Here is a 21,195-nt window from a genome sequence, read left to right as displayed (position 1 = left end):
CCTAGACCATTGAGCGACTGTATCCGTCCACTAAACGGGGGTTGCCCTCACTGTGAGAACGGGCGGCGTCATGATATGAGATCTCCTCGGTTGTCAGCCACACTGTTTATCACATGCCCTGGCCCCGCTAACGCTTCGCAGATAGTGTGACAGTAATATATAAACTGTACATGACAACTCCTGGCTGGCTCTAGATAACACTGCTTGTGTTCTCACTTGCCATCTGGGAAATCACTCAACGCACTAACCGATCGCCACTCGTCAATAGCATCCAGCGTCTTCTGAGCCGCCTTTGATATCTCGGTCGTCGCATCACTTCCGAGTGGCAAAAATCCAGGAAGAGGTTTTCCTTCGGCCATACCTGTTGAGGTGACGACCTGGTAGATGATCTCAGCGCCCTTGACAGGGTTGCCAAGCTGTATGCCGTTGAAGTTTTTCAAGTTTCGATCGGCAGCCGCATTGATCTCGTCATACTCTGCCAGACGGGCAGTGGCCGAGGTCCCGGCGAAGTTGGCATCGGGCTTGAGCAGACTGGTGCGGAAGAAGCCAGGCTCGACGAGACAGTGCTGGATGCCAAAGACTTTGACCTCCTCGCCCAAGCCGAGGGCCGCCCAGCGGAGGGCAGCCTTGGAGGAATTGTATAGATTGCAGCCGTTCATTGGGTACCAGGCCGCCATGGAGCCGATGGTCACGAGAGTACCCTGACCTTTTCTGCGCAGGTGGGGGAGCACGGCGCGGTAGAGGTTCAGCGGCCCGAAGACGTTGGCTTGGAATTGGCGAAAGGTTTCCTCTGGGGTTGCCTCTTCGACGGTGCCGGCCTGGACGTATGCAGCATTGTTAACGACAATGTCCATAGTGCCGTAGACCGATATGATCTTTTCAACGGCCTCCTTGATCTTGGGGAGTGGTTCGTTGTGGTCCAGTCGGACCAGCGTGATGTTCTTCTGGCCGGCGAGTTCGGTTGCCTTGGAGGGATTTCGGGACGCAGCGAGCACGCGGTCACCACAGCTCGCGGCAACACGGGCTAGGTGTAGGCCGAAGCCAGAGGAGCAGCCAGTGATGAGCCAGACGCGGGAGCGTGGAGCCATGTTGACCTTGACTGTGATGGGAAAGTTCAATTGGCAGGAGCTGGAGCTTATATTGGGATTGGAAGGGAATAGAGCTGGTAGAACTAGCAGGCAAAGTAGGCGCAACTCTGATGAAGGCTTAAGAGAGAGGGTAAACTAGGGGATGACCCCTTTTTATCGATCAGGAGGCCGCCCTATGCTCGGATGGCTCCGGCCTCCTTCCTCTGGCCTTGCTTAGCCATGTAATAATCGGCAATTCCTAGGCGGAACTCTGTGTCCCCCACGACAGTATCAGGCGCCACTCTCCACCTCTGCGGCGTTGGGCGTGGACACGGGGGTAGTCCGCCCATCTAAATGCCTATCCCCGATCGCCGACGGCGGAACTGGCTCCACTGCTCCGATCTGGCCTGCAGATCCCGCACCTCCCCACTAGCGCCAGCAGGTGCTTGCAGTAACCCGGCTCCCATTTCCACAGCCACTCCCAACTTTCGGTGAAGCACGGTGGTCTCCTTGACTGCACAGCTTTTGCCCTAAGCTTGTTTTCCACGAGTGCTTGATTACACGTTGTGCGTCATCAACAGAGCATTGATCAGACCAATTTAGCCAATCATCTCCCTTGACACGGGTTGATGACGCCGGAGACGAGAAGCGAACGCACTGTATGCTTCCGACCTCCATCAATCACCGCCGGATCCTTCCCCATGTATCCGTACCGGAAGCCGTGTCAACTTCAATGCAAGAGCCAGGTTTTGTTTCGCGGGGGCGCCTACGCTTTCAGGTTTCATCTTGCGAGATATGACGTCGCCGAGTCGCGGACCACCTCAGCATCGGTGAATATCCTCCCCCCACACACTTCCACGTCCGGTAGTATTTGATGTTCCGTCGCCGCAATAGCCATGGAAACCGGCATGGCGATCCAGCTTATCACGCGGCGCTTCCTAAGCTGCCTTGTTGAATCGTCTGCAGCCCTTGCTCCGAGGCAACATTTCACCCGTTCAACGTCGCCCGAGCTGCCAAGTCACTCCTCCGCAAAGCAGTGGTCAGACGCGATTGCCAATCTCATAGCGTGAGACCTCTTAATGTCGCCATGTACGGGCGACCATGGCGTTGCGCTGGTGCTCTCCAAATCGTCACGTGAGGAGGTGCAGCCATTGAGCCACGATAATGATGTTGCTGGACCGTTCCCCGAGCCTCAGGGTACAATGCAGAGGCCAATAGTAGATCTAACCTTATACAGACCAAGTAAATGTTCGCACCGAAGGCACGCACACTTCCCTGGCCGTGTTGAACCATACGCAGATCAGGATCCAGTTAAGGTTGGCGAATATGGCTGTTGCAGCACTGACGAGGACGAGGAGCTGCTGTCTGTTTCCAGGTACATGAACCTGAACCATAGTTGGGCTGAGGCGCCAGAAACAGCTCACCCACCGGTTTGTCCTGATCGCTTCCTTGCAGGCAAAGTTCGGTGAGTAAATGAACCCCGTGAGAGACTGTAGCCTGTGGCATTTAGTCGTCGGCGGCCAAAGCTAAATCGACCCCTTGACGGCTTGATCCTTGGCCATAACCAGAATCGCAGCTACCTCTCCGTCAGAGCTATTGCCTCAGGCGCCTTTTCCAAAGGTCTCGAGCCTGCTCTTGCACGAAAGCCTCCTCAACTTGTAAACGACTCTAAAGACCATATCCTCAGGTAGCTGCGCGGCAACGGCTACATATTGAAATGCTAGATTCAGATACCCAATGCCAACGGATTACTACGAGTTGTCATGACGCTTTTAGCGTTGCCTACCTACCCATGAAACCACGGAAATATGCACACGCCATCTCGGAAAATAGCATGCCTCAACCTCAGCAACCAACATAACATTCTAGCAGTACGACTCAGCTATGTCGCGTTCGGCTTCAGTACCATGTTTCCAGAGGAGCCACACATACTAGATCCTTTCCTTTGGGGGAAATGGATATCCCCCGCACATTCATATTCGCCTTGGGCACCGGAATTTCTATGATATACGACGAGTTGTACTTTAGGCCGGCCGTTCGGTAAATGTAAGTACTATCATTACCATACTCTGCACGACCTTCGCCGGCACATTCGTCCTCTTCATCACAGGCAATAGACGGATCAAGATGAGGGTTCACTGTGGACGCGTTTCAGCTTGCTTACCATCCTAAATTATGCCGCCGCTGTTCCATAGCATCGGTGAAACGGCTAGACCGTAGACGTGAAGATCAGTTCCATTTTGTACCTCGTTGAAAACTGCCTCTCTATCGGTTCGAGTTTGCCTGCTAATTGATTGAATATCAGAGAGGTTTATCCAAGCCGGTTCGACATTTTGAGGTCATACATACCTGTAAGTACCGGCTGTTTTATGTCTCCATTGTATTCGTAGATTATTAACATTTGACCACTCTCACCGCGCGCGTTTCTACCGCTTGATGTGTCATACATAATCAAGGCACCAAACGGGAGTGCTATAATTAAGGTACCTGTAATTTCGTTTCTTTGTCCCTTGGCCCTCAGCACAGAATCCGGCATATAATTAACGAACCCCGGTCGTCGCGGCGGCCGCACTTTATTTAAAACTGTGGCAGGTCCCATCGCTATTAGAAAGAGTAGAAATAATGTTGGCAGCTCTGTCTCCGCCAGTTCGCAGTGGTCTAGACCCTCGCGGCCTCTTTGTTCCCAATGGTGCCGTGTTGGCAGCTTGTTCATGGTACAGTACCGTTAGTCTCTCTGGTCAGCATCCCGGATCGTGGTTTACGCAGTCGCTTGATCGCACATTCTAATTAAGCTCCGAAACGGGCCCTCCTCCCGTAACCGGAAGCCTTAGAAAGATCTAGGCCAGCATCCAATACGGCTCGACGGCCCATGCGCCGCACTAACACACGGGCCCGATCTCCGACTTGCCCCTCAATGATTACTATCGCTGTACGTCATAGAGACAAAGAGGCACTGCGGAGGAAGACGCCCAAGCGTTAGGCGAACGATATTTCAAGGCCCCCGCCACCAACTCCTACCCCTCGCTATCGAGCTTCCGTTCGGTTGCTAATTACTTGCGTGCCTTGCCCACTAGGTACCCAGCTATCCCAGAGCTAGACTAGCATCACAACACAAAATACCCTTTTGGCAGCTCGATAGCCGGAGCCAACATTCATCAGCATGCTCATCCCGAGGACCGCCGGCTTTAACATTAGCCGGCTTTCCGTCCGGAGAACCACCTGCCCGGCAACCCGCTGTCTCTCGATCACGACAGCCCGTCCCGCGACCCCTACCGCCGGCAAGCCCTATGGCCCCACTGATTCCCGCGGCGGTAACCCAGTTGACGATATTGATGTCGTCTTTGACTACCCGTCCGAGGGTCAGACTGCACACCAAAAGCAGCCGCTCGAATCATCCGGCCTCGATATCCATTCGGCCATGCCACACCATTCAAAGTCCGGAATGAAAGCCGGGGTGCAGCAGCCCATGGGCAGGCGGTTGGGCAAGGAGATGGGGTACCCGAATAACAACATGATGTAGGTATAACTATGGCGAGATCGGGCGACATGTGACATGGCTAACCCTACTGGGCAAGATATATGGGCCTCGGCGCCCTTGGCTTGGGTGGCCTTTACATGGCGACTCGGCGGAGGGGGGAGGCGAGTTCTATTGTGCAGCCCGGTGACTTGGCCGCTCAGAAGTCTAGTGCAAGTACTATGGAAAAGATGGTTGGCCGCGGCCGTTGAAGAGAATGAATTGGACCTTGCCGGCGCTGCTGAAAGACAGGGCAACCCGGATCACCTACTCTTATGTTCCCGTAATATCAAAATTAGAATTGTATGAATATCTGTATCTATTTGATAATTAGGTACAGTACCACAAGCCTGGTCCGTCCGATGCCTGTAGCTCATGCTAGACGAAGTGAACTCGGAAGGTGGGACGGTGGCGTTTGCGATCATGAGTAAGGTATACTTGTATTAAACACCATCCAGTCCACTCGGTAAAGTAGTCAATAGGAGTTGCCTAATAACCGAGTTCCTCTAGCAATCTCGCACGACCACGGCCTGAAGCGGCGAGCAGCCATCCCGATTCCAGCATCGGGAGATCGGATGAGGGTCGGACCCCGGTTGGTACTAGAAAACACTATTTTCTTATGGGTTCAATTACAGGATTAATGATTTGCGGTTGTACATGTGTCCTGGTCGGTCCGACTGGAGGTGTCGGATAAGGGGAGTTGATTTACCTTAGGGGCCCCCCTGTTATAGGCAAGCCACTTGTGTGCGCTGGCACGAGTGACCGGAAATCCGCTGGGGCAATGTGTGATATATGCAGCTTCGCGCCTAAGAGGCGAAAACAAAAAAGGGGCATTCAGTGGTTGGAAGTCGGAACGAACACCTCATCTTCCGACGAGAATGTAGGTGTGGCCATAGCCTAAAATCTACCTATGATTCCCTTTAGTTTCGGTGCTAGTGTTTCTCGTCTCGGGCCAACTATAGGATAGGTACCTACGCTTATTGATGTAAAGATGTACTCATAGGCGACAAGTAGGAACCCCTGCCGAAACAGCAGTAGCCACGACAACGTATCGTCAGCAGGTATTAGGACTTGATGCCGCTCCCCGATTCCGCTTCAGTTGAATCAGTTTTGAGGACCTGTCACACTTCCCCCCTTCCATTGATATTATCACATCTTTGGCTCGCCACTCCGCTCCGGTATTTGTCCCCTTTCGGTCTCCGTCTTTCAGCAGATTGCCTCGGTACACAGAACATTGCGTTCACAGAGCTTGATGCGCAATCCCACGACAAGATGGTCGCCGCAAATATTACTCGGCTACTAGCCACTTATATCACGGCACTGCACATACTCCACTATCACAACATACTTGACGGCTACGGCCACATGTCCCTGTGGAACCCGGAAAACACCTCAACCTTTTACATGTTCCACACAGGAGCCCCGGCCCTAGTCTCTTCACTCGATGACATCGCCCTGTACCGGGTCTCCGACGCGGAGCCGCAAAACCAAATGGACCCGCTGGTTTCAGCGAGCGCTTCATACACAGTGAGATCCTCAAGCGTTATTCCGGCATCAACGTCGTGCTGCACGGACACCCAGACGTTCTAGTTTCGTACAGCATCATCAAAGCGCCTCTGCGAGCAACCATTCACATGGCAGGTTACCTGGGTGCGTTAACCATGGATGCCATGCCTCATATATAATGACTCCATCATTATCATCATCATCATCATCATCGCAGCTCGCTAATTCCCAATCCTCATAGGCCAACGGGTCCCCGTTTTCGACATCAGCCAGTACTACCTCCCCAACGACACCCAAGACCTGCTCGTACGCAACGAGCGCCTCGGCGCCGCCCTTGCGGCGGAGTTCTCAGATGGCGGTGCTCACGAAGCGCAGGACCTGCCCGACCACGATCTCGTCTTGATGCAAAGCCATGGCTTCGCCAGTTGCGGCGTCGAGCTCGAGAAGGTCGTGTACCAGGCCATTTACGCCAAAACCAATGCCAACGTAGAGTCTGAAGCACTCCGGATCCAGCATGCGTACGGGGGCTTGGCCGCTGGGGACGAGCATGGTGCGAATCGTGGCATCGTATATCTAACCCCGCGGCAGATGCACGATACGTGGGCGACGATTGGCCGGAAGTGTCGAGGCCTTGGGGCTTATGGGAGAGGCAAGTGCAGGTCGACCCGCTGTATGTTAACAAATTTGAGTTCTTGAGAGGTCGAAAGCTCAATAAGGTACCTGGAGAGTTTGTAGAGGGGAAATTATTGAGAAGTTAGGCATCTATAATGGCTAATGATGGCTCCGAGTTCCATTTATTAATTATAGTATCCTTACACACCAAAAAAAAAAAAAAAAAAAAAAAAAAAAAAATTCCGTAGATTATACTACTACATAGTTTTACCTAAACTGACGGCGGTTTTGTGGTGATCAAGGTAGATGGACTCACGGTAAAGGCAGAAGTATCTGGCCAGAAGTGGGGTTGAAGGATTGTGTGGTGTAGTTGGATACCCTATCATCAGGCCCTTTCCCAGGGATTGCGTCTCCAGCAATCCACGACAATCCATCCACCCCCCCTGCGCAAAACATGATACATTAGAAGGAGATATCTACCTAAGCTGAAAAGCACCAAAGTACGGGTATGTAATCCATCCAGACGCATAATTACTACCGAAAGCAAAACGCTGAATCAAATCAGAGCCGCCGGAGATGGGTATCACTTCCTTGCACCTTCAACCGCCAAACGATCCGCGGCAATATTGCCGATGTCGGTATCATGCCCCTTGACCCAGATGAACTGGGTCTGGCCCCCTTTGTTCTCCCTCTCCTCGAGCCTGGCGCGGACCGCCTGAACCAGGTCTTGGTTTTTGACGGGCCCGTCTCGGGTCTTCCATCCGTTTCTTTCCCAGTTTATGTACCACTCCGTGACACATTGTATGGAGTACTTGCTGTCGGTGCGGATCTCGACGTCTTGGGTATCGTCGACAACCTCGAGGGCCCGGAGTATGGCTGTCAATTCCGCCCGTTGATTCGTCTGGACCGGACCCTTCAGCCGCTCCGATATGTTCCTATTTGAGGTGCTCCGTCAGTACATAGTTAGGAAAATGGCCAGATGGAACATGCTGGCTACGAACCTTGGATCATTCACCCCAAAGAAGGCTCCCACACCAGCAGAGGCGCCGGATCTGCCGTTCCCTAGACTGCTCCCATCCGTGTAGACGACCAGTACGTTCCCGCCGGAAGACGTGGGCTTAGTTGCCTTCTTGGCCTTCTTGGCCGGCGATTCCTCGGCCTCCTCTCCATCTAGCTCCGAGACGTCGAACATGGCTGCGCCTTTCCCGTAGGTGCGGACGAAGGTTTCGGCTTCGGCTCTCGTGTCAAACTTCTTGAACTTGGGTCCCTTCCAACCAATGATCGCCTCTTGCACCTTTGTCCACTCCGTGTACACGCCGGGTTTACGTCCGACAGCTACGCCGTAGAATCGGTCCGGTTTGTCGTTGGCCGTCGACGGCGGGTCGCGGCCGGCGGCGAAGGCTGAGGCGTCTTCATACGATAGGAAGGACTTGACTGGTTCGATACGTCAGCGAGTCAACTGCAAGCTGGTGGCGCAAGGAGAACATACACACGGCGCCCTTAAATCCGGAGATTTGCTGTTGGCAAATGGCCCAGCTAGTGTAGACACCAGGCTTGTAGCCTGCGCGAACCGCATAGTACTTTTGCTCGGTACTGTCCATCTTGCGCTTTTTCGAAGGAGGCTCGGCCGTTTTGGCTGGGGCAGACTGTGCAGAAGCGGCCAGGGCAGTGGTTTTTCTTGTCGAGGGCATGATAAACGTGGTGTCTGCAAGGCGCCTCGTCAGATAAAAGATCAATCCGATCACCTTGTCCCTGCTGGGTTGCCGCCGGCCGCAAAATTCGGGGAGGCTGGCGCTGTTTAAAGCGCGAAGGATGCGGGCTGCGAAGTAAAAGGCCGTTATGCCGGTGGGCTGCCAATGCGCAGAGCGGCTTTGTCGGCTGAGCAGCAGACAACAAGAGGGGTAGGCAGGCACTGCGGAGGTCAATCCGACCGCATTTTCGGCGAGACGGATCGCGGTGCAGTAGGTCCCAGCGCGCTTTATCCTCTTTGTGAGTTAGATGCCCCGGATCAGTTTGACAACCAAAGACCCAGGCAGCTTTCTCGGACAGAAGCTGGCGATAAAGATCAGAACTGCTGAAAGAAGTAATGGGTGGGTGTTTGTGAGGGGGCTTGCCAGCGCTTCTTGGAACAGTTTGAGCTGCAAAGAAGCGATAAGATAAGATAAAGCAAAGGAGTGGGCCTTCGTCTACCTAACTGTAGCGCTTCTGGGGAACGGATTTTCCACCTCGGTTGTTTGTCTGGCCGAGTTCAATGTTAATACTTTACCCGCACCATGACGGGATAGGATGCTTTACATTGAGCGTAGAAGAACCGCTCGACTCAATGGCACTGGCGGTCTATATTTACGTATAAGCGCATAACTGCCATCTTGCGATATGGCTACTTTTCAATCCTATCCCTGCCTTCAGACAAGGTGCCTTCCACTACCAGCACATGAAAGGTCCAACATCTATTGATCCTCTAGAGAGCCACAGGAAGCGTGTTGCCGAAGTCAAGCAATGCGCCCGCCTTTACTGATGACGGCATATGCCTCGGACCAGCATCTAGTTCTCATTGCCGAATCCACAACGGCCTTGATGCAGCGACCACCAAAACCCGCATGAGAACAACGGATTGGGATGGAACTATTGGTAGTAACATAGGGCCAAACGGCAAAGAGGGACCTCCAGCGCGGCAGCAGTGGGAAAGCCCTGAGGGAGGACAAACAAACGCTGGGCGCCTCGAGGTACCTCTTCATCGTTACCCTCAAAGTGCATTCATCTAGCTAGAGTCTGCAGGTGTACTTGGCGGATCCTGACTTTCCACCAAGAAAAATTGCCGCGATCTAGGCCTCGAGTCCCCATGTTGGGCCCGTGCTAAGACAACTTCCAGCCTTTGCGGTTCCCCTCTCAGATTTGAGGGATGCTGAATCAGCAATCCAGTGCACAGGCAGACGCCAAGGCCAGCCATGCCCTCCTGGTCATCGATCGCAGTCTGGCAAGTATGTTGCTGAGTCACGGCCGAAGCGGGGACCATTGACATCGATCGGCGTTATGATGGAAGCCGCCTTGGCACAATGCTAAGCTATCGGTGATGGTAGATTGGTTATGGCCGTCTTCTCATCGAGCATGAGGGCCTTGAGATTGAGGGTCTCGCGAGGTGGCAAGAAATATTTGTGCATAAATAGCAAGCAGTAGCCCAGTGAACCAGAACCGAAGCATGAGAAACAATCTCATCGTCACCGCAAGACGAGCAACTTGAACCGAAAACATACCTTGGCGGAGTGATTTAAACTGAAGGCCTGCCTTGCAAGACCGCTACCGCGACTAGCCCACAACCGCGAGAATAATGGCACCCCGCGTCTGGCACATCAGCGGCGCAAACACCGGCTTCGGCCTAGAACTCGCTCTCAAGGCGCTCAAGGAAGGTGATCAAGTTATCGCCGCCGTCCGGTCCCCGTCCAAAGTCCCAGAAAGCCTCAAGGTCAATGGCATCAAAGTCCTGCAATTCGATCTCTCTTTCTCTCAGGAGGAAATGAACGCATATGCCGAAAGGGCCTTTGCAGCTTTCGGGCGAGTCGACGTGCTTGTCAATAACGCGGCATATGCCTACATGGGCGCCATCGAAGAGACAGAGTAAGCATTCAAGATATGCCTCAATAGCCAATGCCACGGACCCCTTCGAAATTGACTGACGTATCCTCAAAGAGACTCGCTCGTCCAAATGCAATTCAACATCAATGTCTTCGGAATCCTCCGAACAATCCGCTCCTTCCTCCCGGGCATGCGCGCCCAGAAGTCTGGCACCATCATGAACCTCTCCTCCATCGGCGGCTTGCACGGATACCCGTCCAACGGCGTCTACTGCGCAACAAAGTTCGCCCTTGAAGGCATCACACAGGCCCTCGATGCCGAGATCGCGCCCTTTGGCCTGCACGCTGTGATCGTCGAGCCGGGGTACTTCCGCACTGCATTCCTGACTGGCCCGGCGGGAGGTGCCAATTTGGCACCCGCGCTGCCCGCGTACGAGGGAACAGTTGCACACGAAGCGAGGAAGGCGTTTTCCGAGTTTAATGGGCGGCAGCTGGGGAATCCGGTGGAGGGAGCGGCGAGGATCTGGGAGTATGTGGCAGGGGAAGGGCTGTTCAAGGGCAAAGAACGGAGATTGAGGTTGCCATTGGGTAGTGATACGGGCGCGCAGATGAAGAAGTTTAGTGATGAGCTGGCGGAGACGGCGAGGGATTACGAGACGATATGGAAGAGTACGGATTTCAAGGACTGATGGCTGTTACTGGCTCACTGCAAGCTTGATTGAGGGTTTTGACGTAGTATGAGGAGACGATCCTTCCTCAACATGACAGGATCTTTAGAGGAACAGGGTGGTTCCAGCGAACGAATACCGACGATTGGCTTGGAAATCTGTTCTTCTGCTGTGTTCAATCGTCTAGTAAGTTAAGTTAGGCAGGAGTGTGCCATTTTGCACAGTTCAAGCGCGAGCCTCAGTCACATAATAGCCGGCGCCTTGAAGGGAGCTTTTTGATCTCAACTACTCAAGGTACTTCTCAGCGGGAACCAAATCAGGATATGTTTATGGCCAACACTAAGTGTAGAGCCAGTCGCTAAGAACGAGAGGCGTTTTGCTACTTATGTAGCTAGGTGGTCCACATACCTGATGTCAGAGTACTGCACTGGACTGAAGGGATCGGCGATCCAATCGGCTTGGCGCTCCACCGCAGCAGCGCCGTGTTTCGTTTTGACTTGCAATCCTCCCGTTGCAGAGCAATTCGGCGGTGCATAGTTCTCTCCCCAGCGCGCATTAAACCCGCCACCGCGAAGCAGAATGCTGCATTGAATTGTGCTAGTGGACTTAGAAGATGTGACAAGCCAGTGCTTGTCCAGTTGTAAGAAAAAGTCTCTTTGGACCCTATCACCTGCAACAGGAACGCTGCTGACGACCTGGTCGCAATTTTGTTGGCCAACTGGACACCCTTGTTGCCTCGCTAACACCGATGACCTCATTCCTGCTAGGCTCACAGATAGCGGGTTATGCACCTCGGAAGGGATGCCATCCAAACAACAGTCAGCCGTCTTGGCGCTTCTGTTTTCGTGCCTTGTTCTGGGTTTTGCCGACTCAGCCACATCATCTCGTGTTGGGCCAACCCAAACTTGCTCTAGCGCCGTGCATCTGACATTACAGTGTACCTAAAGGTGACCATCCCCCGCCCCTGGGAAGGCCCCGACCAGCCTCTTGCCCTCAACACGAGCTTCCCTGTTCTCGTTGCAGTGGTGCTCTTTGGTTGGAGGCAGTCCGCACGCTCGCCCCGCCACTCTTTCCATACTGGATTGACCTCGCTCGTTTCGACATCTCTCTAACGAAGCGCTACAGCTCGTCGCATCGTGGGTTTCTTATCAGCCATCGGAGCGGCATTTCTTGGATGGTTTTTCGATCCTAGCACACTTTGGTCGGCTGCCGTCACTCGTTTTTCAGTCCTCCCCGCTTCGCACCACCCAGCCCCTGCTTGGGCAGCCAAGCACCGACCCTCCGACCGCCTTCGCAACCAACCGACCGGTGTCTCAAACGAAAACGCAAAACCATCGTCGCAACCGGCCTAAGAAGGACCGCGAGGAACATATGAGGATGTCAGTCTGATTGTTCGGATTGAATCTGGCGGCTATCCCCACCGAGGCACAAGCGACATTGAACGTCCGATTGCACATCGCGCCCGTCTTTTTGGCGAACGCATAGCAAAGATGCGACTTCTGCCAACGGACCCGTTCTTGTTCCTTCTCTCTCTCACCACCGTCATCCTCCCTGCCCGCGCCGAAGATGTTCTCCGTTCGAGTTCGCTGGCGGCGTGCCAGGCAAACTCCGAGTTCACAGCTAGCCTCTTCGATGTGGTCTTTACCCCCAACAATCTCACGGCTTCCGTCAACATGCTTGCGATATCGTCCATCGAGGGTTACGTGCTTTTCGACATCACCATCCTGGCTTATGGCTACGAGGTTATTCGGACCACGGTCAATCCATGTAATTCGAATCTGCCGGGCCTGTGCCCAATGACGTCCGGCAAGATGAACAACCCGTTCAATCTTCCTGTCACTAGAGATGCCATCGCGCAGATCCCTAGCATCGCATATACCCTCCCCGATCTCGATGCCACAGTCAGGGTCTATATCAATATGACCAGTGGCGATCGAGCCGGAGAGAGCATCGCCTGTGTCGAGGCTGATATTTCGAATGGAAAAACAGGTGCGTTTCAGTGCCGGCAGTCCTGCTGAGCGACAAGCTAACGTGACATAGTCGATCTAATTGGGGTGAAATGGGCCGCCGCCGCCGTGGCGGGGCTCGCGCTCATCTCGTCGGCCGTAGTCTCCGGACTGGGCTTCTCCAACGCAGCGTCCCATATCGCAGCCAACACTCTGTCCCTCTTCAGCTACTTCCAAGCCCAAGCTATGCTCGGCCTCTGCAGCGTGCCACTGCCCCCGGTCGTTCAGTCCTGGACCCAGGATTTCCAGTGGAGTATGGGTATTATCAAGGTCAACTTCATCCAGGACATTTTGACCTGGTACCAGCGATCTACCGGCGGCCAGGCATCGGCCCTCCTTGACACGCTCCACACCGTGTCCGTGCAGGTCGAAAAGGTCAAGCGTGCTCTCCCAGCGATAGAACCGGCGGTCGGCCTCGCAAAGCGATCGAATATCCAGACCTCCTTTGGCAGTTACATCGTCTACGGCATTCAGCGAGTAGCCTTCCGGGCTGGTATCGAGACTACCAACCTTTTCCTGACCGGCCTCGCCTTCTTTTACATCTTTGTAATCCTAACGGCTCTCGCCGTGGCGTCATTCAAGGGCCTCTGTGAGCTCGCCGCGAGGGCGCGGCTTATCAAGGGCGATAGGTTCTCTGACTTCCGTGCTGGGTGGCTGACTGTTCTCAAAGGTATGTGACGCAACATAAAGCACTCGACGACTGTCCGGCCTGCTAACTGTTGATAGGCATCCTTTATCGCCTGGTGCTCATTGGCTTCCCGCAAATGACGATCCTCTGCTTGTGGGAGTATACGCAGGATGACTCGGCTGGGGCAGTCGTGCTAGCCGTATTCTTCTTTTTCGGCATGCTTCTGACCCTGAGCTATGCTGCATATCGGGTTATCCGCATGGCTCGCCGCTCCGTCGCTCTCCACCGAAATCCTGCCTACATCCTCTTCTCCGACCCTCAGGCCTTGAACAAATGGGGTTTTCTATATGTGCAATTCCGCGCCTCGGCATACTACTTTATCGTTCCAGTCCTCGCCTATATTCTAGTCAAGGGCATGTTTATTGCGTTCGCTCAGCGTTCCGGAACGGTCCAAGCCATTGCTCTCATCATTATCGAAGCCGCGGCGTTAATTGCGGCTAGTGTCTTGAGGCCCTGGATGGACAAGAGCACGAATTCATTCAACATCGCTATTTGCGCCATGAACTTCGTCAACGCCATCTTTTTGTTTGTTTTTACCGATGTATTTGGGCTACCTCGGCTGGTGATCGGTGTAGTGGGAGTTGTCTTGTGGATCGCCAATGCTGCTTTCGCACTTATCCTCCTTCTCATGCTCATCATCACCACTGGCGTTGTTCTCTTCCACAATAACCCTGACACACGATACCAGTTCATGAACGACGACCGCACATCATTCATGAAGTCCCAGACACACATCGCGACGACGAGCGAGCTTGACGCTCTGGCGGCTACAGCTCGTGGGGACGGCAAGCCGTATAAGCCTACTCTGGATCTTGAAGACGACGAGTCGGGCATGTCGGGCCATGCAAACCTTATGACCCGCCCGGGCACTGCGGGATCCACCCGCCATTCAGCTAGAGATTCAGTTCGCAACTCCGCCAGGAACTCGGTCCGAAGTTCGTTCCGCGTTCCAGCTGCCCCTTCTGTGGCTTCCTACTCATCGGAAGGACCGCATGTAAGGAGTAAACCGAGCGGCAGTGTCAGAGCGCCGAGCCCGTTCGCGGCATCGGGTTCTTCTTCCAATCTCTCTGGGCATCAGTCCCAACACAATAAGCCGCAACCTGGAGCAAGGTGAGTTCACGTATCAAAGGGCAATATGCTTGTGCCGCTGCTGACAAACTTCTGTGTAGCGTTTGGCAACGGGGAGCAGGATATGACTAGCGAGTGGTTTGTGATGATTTATATGTTGCTTGGTTCTCTTGGGACTTTTGGGCATACTTTTAGTCGCCCTGCCACGGCGCCGCTGAAACATGTGGTATCTCCATCATTTCTGTATATAGATTTCGGACCTCCATCTATCTCGGTTCAAGGTTCGGTCGGAAGGCTCGCCCCTTCATAGACATGTGTACAAGGACTGTGTTCTTGGACAACAAGTCCTTAACACCTTGGGCGTTGTGGCTAGAATCGGCAAGAGGGGGCTTGGGGCGGTTGGCCGTGTTAAAGCTTACACGTTAGTTCGCAAAGCGGGTTATGAGAAACAGATTCTGAATTTTTATTATTATTTATTATTTGTTGCTTATTTTTCAATTTTCATCTCGTGTTTTCGTATTTCCTCATGCTGAGCACCTTCACTCGAGTTGTAGTCTGAAGCACTTAGCTGAGAGGGCAGCAATCCGTGGGCAGCGGATTTGATTCTATTGCTGCTGGGCTTAATTAGATCACGCAGACCTTGCGATGCCGGTCAAAAATCTCTGGGTATGCCCTCACTCCGTGCTATTCCGCAGTCGGTGTATGTATAGACAAAAGTCGATACCAACATCTAGAATTGAGGAAAAGAGCACGGTGCCATCCGATGATGATCTCCGTTCAATCCTTTCATCTTGTGTTCTTCTCTCGAGACCCATCGACCATGTGCGGCCCAAGGCCCCAGAACCGCCATGGGGTGAACTTTATTTTGACTTTTGCACTTAAATACTAGAGCTAACTTGTTCGGCACACGAGGCATATATTGGGAGGACCCGCTCATACCCCCCTCTTGCGGCCCTCATAACGTTACTCTTCAGGTACCTTACTTTTAAGCCAAAGAGTTGCAAATCTTCCGCCCGGCCTCTTCTTCTCCACAACCCTCCCCGCAGGAACCCTCGCCGTCGCGATACGGTCGATCGCCACAAAATGACTTTCTCCGTACGTTTACCATCTTTCGAGATTATTTATTAACCTTATGGCTAGGCAAGACAAGCCAAATGGCGGGCAATATACAGGTTTGAGCGGCTGCCAAACGAAGTCCTGATCAACATCATTGGACAGCTCACATCCGTTGAGGGTATCCATTCAGTCACTCGGTCGTCAAGGACGTTCTCTAACTTATTCATTCACCACCTGATTGATACCCACATCAGCCAGCAGGTCGCAAAGGAGCCAAAACCGGTCACGGTTGTGGCCTGCGTCGTCGAACTATTCCTACACGCTGGCAAAGCAAAACTCGGCCGCCATCATCGAACGGCTGACGGGTTAGTACCAGGATAAGCTGGACTTTAGCGGATTCATTCCACGTGGCGGTTTTGAGACGACCACATTTCTCGACTTTGCCCTTATCGCTGACGCACCGAGGGTTGCGGCACATCTGATGCGGGTCGGCTGCAACTTCAACCACCTCGTGGAGAATTACCCTGATCAGATGCCTCTCCACCTTGCCCTGGCCCGTATCCGAAGTAGGAGCAACTCGCAGCGAGAGGTCAACTTGGCACTGCGAGTCGCCTGCAACTATGCGCTCCCGCGCACGGCCCGTCTCCTCCTGACCTGTGGCGCCGATGCGGCGATGCCAACACTGTGGCTCCATATGGGCAAGCAGCGATCCATATCGCCGTTGGGAGAAGGCAACAGTGGCAGAAGTTGGACCAGTATTTTGTTACTTGGGCGATGGGCCCAAATGGAACCAGGGTCGACTCGACATCATGCCCTCTGCTAGTGTCGTACAAGAAGAAGAGAACGACAGCGCCGGATACAATGCTCTTGGTTTGGTACACTACTTGATGGGCCCGGCCTTTCACCCGCCCAAGCCTGATCCGAAAGCAAACCTTTTCTGGCACGGGAGGATTACCGAAACCGTCGCTGCCCTGTTGGATTTTGGGGCGGCCGCATTGGCCCCGATAGAGACATCATTCAACCACATATGCAATCATCGCTGCTGGGGGTCGATCAACTGCAATCCGCTGGGCCAGCCGCTTTGCCTTTCACTGGCTGGTGGTGTTCCTTCTCGGACAAAGGACGGACCCGAACGATGTGGATGCCCACAATAAAACGCCCATGCACGAGGTGCTCGTCAACACGGGGGTCGATCACGAAGGGGACATGGTAGAGACGCTGGAGCTTCTCTGGGACGCCGGCGCTAGTCTGGACATTCGGTCCAGCGATCGCGAACTGGTTACCCAGAGGGAGATGGGCAAATCCCACATTTTGCCTGAGGTACGGGAGATGTTCCACGTGGACCACAGGCAGCGGTATCGTCTAGGTGTGCGGCCAAGGGAATACCGTGATGAAGGGGGTTCTTGGGGTGATGAAGGATACAATGCGGATCTCTCCGGGGGTGACAGCGAGGCCCAGCGCGCATTTCCTTCACTGTCTGGCCCTCAGGCTGGCGTCGCACGAAACGCAGGCAACAATGGGGGTAGCTGGAGCAGAGTGCTTTCCAAGGGTTGCGAAACAGCCAGATGTCTCCTGCATTCCCGGCTTCTTCAATCTACGCCGTCGCAAAGTCAGCCGCACCTCGCCGTAGCAGGGGCCTGGGGGGGCCCGCGCTCGAGCGGGGGGATGCTCGGTAAATCCGCAACCAAACTCTGGAGCCGGTCGTAGAAACACCCAGGCAGAGAAGATCGCCCGGAAGGCACGCAAGATGCCTAGGAAAGGCGGAGGCGGGAGGGAGTGATGATTGAGCCACGGCTTATCAGATCATTACGTGGTCGATTGCGAATGATGGATCATTGAATACGGTCCGCACTGGCGGCCAGACGGGAGTGGGCCAACAACGTAACAGCGTTGGGGCCTAGACGGCAATCTACCAACTGCTCATTGGCATTTCATGAGATAGATGTTTAACTGAACGGATCGATATATTGCTTGTGCTCTCAGCCACTCCTCATGTGCCACGTCCGGCCACATTCGAGGACAGCTACTGTGATGGGGGTATGGCGCTGGTTTTAAAAGCCCCGGAATTTGGGTGTTGCAAGGACCAGGGCCTTTTCATTTCCTAGCGATGGCGCAATTTCCCACGTGCAGATCCATCCGCCAAGAGAAGTGTTTCTGCCGTCCAAGGTTCCTTCGCGTAAATCCGCGACCGAGAGCACCTCCTTTCGCTCAATTTGTGTACGAAGAATGCGTGCATTCGGTAAGCGATCCCTACAGCAGGTGGCGGCCATAATAAACTGCCGCTTTGACTGGTCTGTGCTCTAATCTTGGGCTGTTTCTTTGGCAAGAGGGCTGGATTTGAGGATGCCTTACCTTCAACAATTAGGGTCGTGAAAGGTTGGATCAAGAGATCCGGATGAACAGCTCTGCAGTCTTCCACTCCATTCTCCTCTCTCAATCCACTCTCGACCGACGGCTGCTCGCCAGGGCTGAAGTGGATTGGTGTCGGCTGATCGTCAGGAACCTCTGCTGTGCCATTCGCTGGTGTCCCCAGAAACTCCACATCACGTTCGAGCGGCTCAAGAGAGCGTCAGGCTGACCCGAGGGACAAACGTCATGTCTCCGCTAATAAAACCCTTGTTCTGTTCCGTCCCGTCTGCTTTATCCGCACGGTTCGGTCTTTGGATGCCTGGGGCCAGCCCCTGGGCCAATGGCCTGGTTGCAGAGGCATCTCAGACACCAGGACAGCAGCATCAGGCTCAAGGCTCCAGGATACGTTACCTAGTGTATGCCACCACCGATGCGATCATGGTCGCGCTCCAGGCTCACTGCCTGGGGTCTGTGCAACTCTGAGCTGGGCTAAGCGCTAGGCACGATGAAAGGGGTATGCTCACCCTGCAAGCCAAGCGGTCTTTGCCCCTTCTCGACACAAGCCACTACCTCGAATACTACCCTGCCCGGCTCGGGCCCTGCATGTCCCCTCACTCTTGCTTCAGGTATTGAGACTGTCAGCCCGTCGCCGGGCCTTGGGGCTTTTTTCGCTCCTCCACGCGCCTTCACTCGTTTCCATTCTTGCGCGACTAGCGAAACCCTGTCTCTCGTTTATTTCATCTGGAATTGAGCCTCATAGCTATCGGAGACGACCGAGAGGACGGCGATCAAAGGCTTTTGACTGTCGGGGTCTTGCAGTGATGGTACCATGAGCATTTCCCTCTGGTAGCCCGCGGTGGACACACAGAAGCAGAAAATGCACCTAAGAGACGAGGCGTCTTCTTTTTGGAAGAGGCAAGGCTTTACCAATCCGTGGTGTTCCTTCTACTCGCCAGCGTGTAACGACGTAAGCACCCAAGACAGTTCTGAGCGAGGCGGACGCGATCGTGGAAGGGGCCGTGGTCGTGGCCGTGACCGTGGAGGCGGGGGTGGAGGAGGGCGTGGAGGCGGACGTGGAGGCGGACGTGGAGGCGGGCGTGGAGGCGGGGATGGAGGTGGGCGTGGAGGCGGGCGCGATAATCCCGGACGGGGCGGATGGGAAGACGATGATAGCGATGATGCGGATGATGGAGGGTCGCATGTTCCACCGCCGCCACCACCACCCCCAGCGACGACTGCCCAGGGGCAACGTCTTCCCTCTCCAACCACTCCACCACTCCCTCCACCCCCGAACCAGTCCCCGCCAAGAAGTTCCGCGAAGACGGTGACGCAGCAGGCGGTAGACCCTGCGAGGGCGGATAAGCCTGACCACAGAACAGATAATCCAGGCAACGGGGCAAAATCAACGGCCACCAACGGAGGAGGGTCACGGAATAGTGATGGTGACGGGCATGCAGCGTCGACTACTACCGGAGGGGTCGGATCTAGTCCTACAATACCTCCGGCCGGCAGCGGGTATCACCCGGGACTGAGCGGCGTACCATCCGATTCTGATTCGTCGACGAAACCAGGGAACATAGGGTTGGGTGGGTTGACGGGCGTTCCTAGCGATGACAATACTGGCTCATCGAGTAATGGTCTGCCGCCGGGCACAATAGCTGGGATCGTCGGTAGGTTCTCGGATCCCCTCGTGGCCGATCGTTTGTCAACTGTGGCTGACTGAAACAGTGGGCCTGCTTGTCCTTCTCGCGCTGCTCGTCCTCCTTCTCTTCAAGGTTAGACAGTCACCTCTGGTCCAGAAAATGCTGGCGCCATTCACCAAAGCCGGCGGGGCCGGTAGCCTGGGAGGCACCCAGGAGGCGAATGCGGCCGGCGGCGGCGGTATGCATAATACCTTATTGAGTGTTGGCCATGGGGCTGCGGCTGGGGCTGCAGCGGGGATTGCAACCGCCGCGGCAGCTTCTGGCGATAAACGCAGCCCACAGTCGCAACCGCCGATGCGTCAGGAAGGCGACTTACGTCCTCTCGTTCCGGTTGCTGGGGCTAGACGGAACAGCAACCGAGCATCAACTTTCACGGGCTACTCCGCAGTGAGCAGCGCCTTTACCCCATCCCCGGTTTCCCCTATCTCGCCGGTTAGCATGCTATCCCCGGGGGTTGTGCATACTGGACGCCCGCGGCACGAACCAGGGGACCCCCGCGTCATATCGGCAACCGATGTCCGTATAAGCAGTGGGAGCTTCAGTAGTATTAGCACTGGAAGTGCCGTGAGCGCGGCGCTATCGCCGGGGCAGATGCCCTGGCCTATGCCCCCCAGCACGCCGTCCATCAGCCAACCGAACACCCCGGTGTCCGCGCAAGGAGCGGACCGCGAATATATCAACTTCGAGGAGTCGGGGGAGACGGTTGTGAGGATCGCTCAGCCGTCTCGTGTCCAAAGATGAACTCTTCCTGGGGAGATTTCACCAGAATCACTATCAACCTCGCGGCACCTGCCCCATCTCTTACACCACTGAAGGATCGCCCTCAGTTTACGCGAACACGCACATACGCTCACACTAATGGCCACGGTCTCTGGATATCCTCCGATGTGGATAACGTCGAGATGTATTTGGGATCATGTAGGTATACCCCACATAGCGTTGCAAAGAGCTTGGTCACGCGCGGATCGGATCGGGGAGGTCACCGGCAAACGAGGCTAGATTGGCCCCAGGGTTCCAGTACTTAATGGATTAATGATGGTGACGATGCGGCGTATATCGAATTTCTGTATATCGGGCGTGTCACAATGTTGGTTAGCAGCACGAATAAAACACGGGGACCGTACTGCATTGAGTGCATTCAGAGCGAGAAGTTCGAGAACGGGAGTGGGGGACTGGTGGTTCGTCGCCTGTATCGCCGCCGCCCGGTCCACTACCCGGATTCAGACTCCCCTATGACATCCATTACGAATCACGCAGTAGGCTCTATAGGTAGGCCCGTGGAAGCTGTGTTGTGTCCATCCTCTAGGCACCAAACATTACCTATAGGGGCCTGATTTGACGGGCGAGATGCCAAGCTGCTGCTGGTTCCGCCCCCGGACCGGCCTC

The 21,195-nt window shown here is 54.6% G+C and overlaps 8 protein-coding genes across 8 annotated transcripts; 6 read left to right on the top strand and 2 right to left on the bottom strand.

Annotated features, from left to right (window-relative positions):
* Positions 1–212: 212 nt before the first annotated feature.
* MFIFM68171_10003 (Short-chain dehydrogenase/reductase SDR) lies at positions 213–1,088 on the bottom strand (the record flags this gene model as incomplete). The annotated part of the gene is made up of 1 exon (XM_071065422.1): positions 213–1,088. One exon carries the CDS (start codon positions 1,086–1,088, stop codon positions 213–215), a length of 876 nt encoding a protein of 291 aa, XP_070921523.1.
* A 3,139-nt stretch (positions 1,089–4,227) lies between these two features.
* Positions 4,228–4,793, top strand: MFIFM68171_10002 (Gram-positive cocci surface proteins LPxTG domain-containing protein; the record flags this gene model as incomplete). The annotated part of the gene is made up of 2 exons (XM_071065421.1): positions 4,228–4,583; positions 4,643–4,793. The coding sequence occupies 2 exons, from the start codon at positions 4,228–4,230 to the stop codon at positions 4,791–4,793; spliced, it is 507 nt and encodes a 168-aa protein (XP_070921522.1).
* A 1,060-nt stretch (positions 4,794–5,853) lies between these two features.
* Positions 5,854–6,783, top strand: MFIFM68171_10001 (Methylthioribulose-1-phosphate dehydratase; the record flags this gene model as incomplete). Its single annotated transcript, XM_071065420.1, has 3 exons — positions 5,854–6,038; positions 6,092–6,231; positions 6,329–6,783. The coding sequence occupies 3 exons, from the start codon at positions 5,854–5,856 to the stop codon at positions 6,781–6,783; spliced, it is 780 nt and encodes a 259-aa protein (XP_070921521.1).
* A 499-nt stretch (positions 6,784–7,282) lies between these two features.
* MFIFM68171_10000 (Ribonuclease H) lies at positions 7,283–8,390 on the bottom strand (the record flags this gene model as incomplete). Its single annotated transcript, XM_071065419.1, has 3 exons — positions 7,283–7,634; positions 7,701–8,133; positions 8,189–8,390. 3 exons carry the CDS (start codon positions 8,388–8,390, stop codon positions 7,283–7,285), a joined length of 987 nt encoding a protein of 328 aa, XP_070921520.1.
* A 1,637-nt stretch (positions 8,391–10,027) lies between these two features.
* On the top strand, positions 10,028–10,960 carry MFIFM68171_09999 (uncharacterized protein; the record flags this gene model as incomplete). The annotated part of the gene is made up of 2 exons (XM_071065418.1): positions 10,028–10,314; positions 10,387–10,960. 2 exons carry the CDS (start codon positions 10,028–10,030, stop codon positions 10,958–10,960), a joined length of 861 nt encoding a protein of 286 aa, XP_070921519.1.
* Positions 10,961–12,429: 1,469 nt separating this feature from the next.
* Positions 12,430–14,833, top strand: FLC3_2 (Putative flavin carrier protein 3; the record flags this gene model as incomplete). The annotated part of the gene is made up of 4 exons (XM_071065417.1): positions 12,430–12,928; positions 12,980–13,615; positions 13,672–14,743; positions 14,803–14,833. 4 exons carry the CDS (start codon positions 12,430–12,432, stop codon positions 14,831–14,833), a joined length of 2,238 nt encoding a protein of 745 aa, XP_070921518.1.
* A 2,085-nt stretch (positions 14,834–16,918) lies between these two features.
* On the top strand, positions 16,919–17,464 carry MFIFM68171_09997 (uncharacterized protein; the record flags this gene model as incomplete). The annotated part of the gene is made up of 1 exon (XM_071065416.1): positions 16,919–17,464. The coding sequence occupies one exon, from the start codon at positions 16,919–16,921 to the stop codon at positions 17,462–17,464; it is 546 nt and encodes a 181-aa protein (XP_070921517.1).
* A 1,519-nt stretch (positions 17,465–18,983) lies between these two features.
* Positions 18,984–20,550, top strand: MFIFM68171_09996 (uncharacterized protein; the record flags this gene model as incomplete). Its single annotated transcript, XM_071065415.1, has 5 exons — positions 18,984–19,065; positions 19,121–19,300; positions 19,495–19,776; positions 19,835–19,987; positions 20,198–20,550. The coding sequence occupies 5 exons, from the start codon at positions 18,984–18,986 to the stop codon at positions 20,548–20,550; spliced, it is 1,050 nt and encodes a 349-aa protein (XP_070921516.1).
* Between the last annotated feature and the right edge of the window lie 645 nt (positions 20,551–21,195).

Source organism: Madurella fahalii, assembly GCF_045866475.1.
Source record: "Madurella fahalii IFM 68171 DNA, scaffold_5, whole genome shotgun sequence".
Classification (NCBI taxonomy): Eukaryota; Fungi; Ascomycota; class Sordariomycetes; order Sordariales; genus Madurella; species Madurella fahalii.
This window is presented reverse-complemented; position numbering and strand designations above follow the sequence as displayed.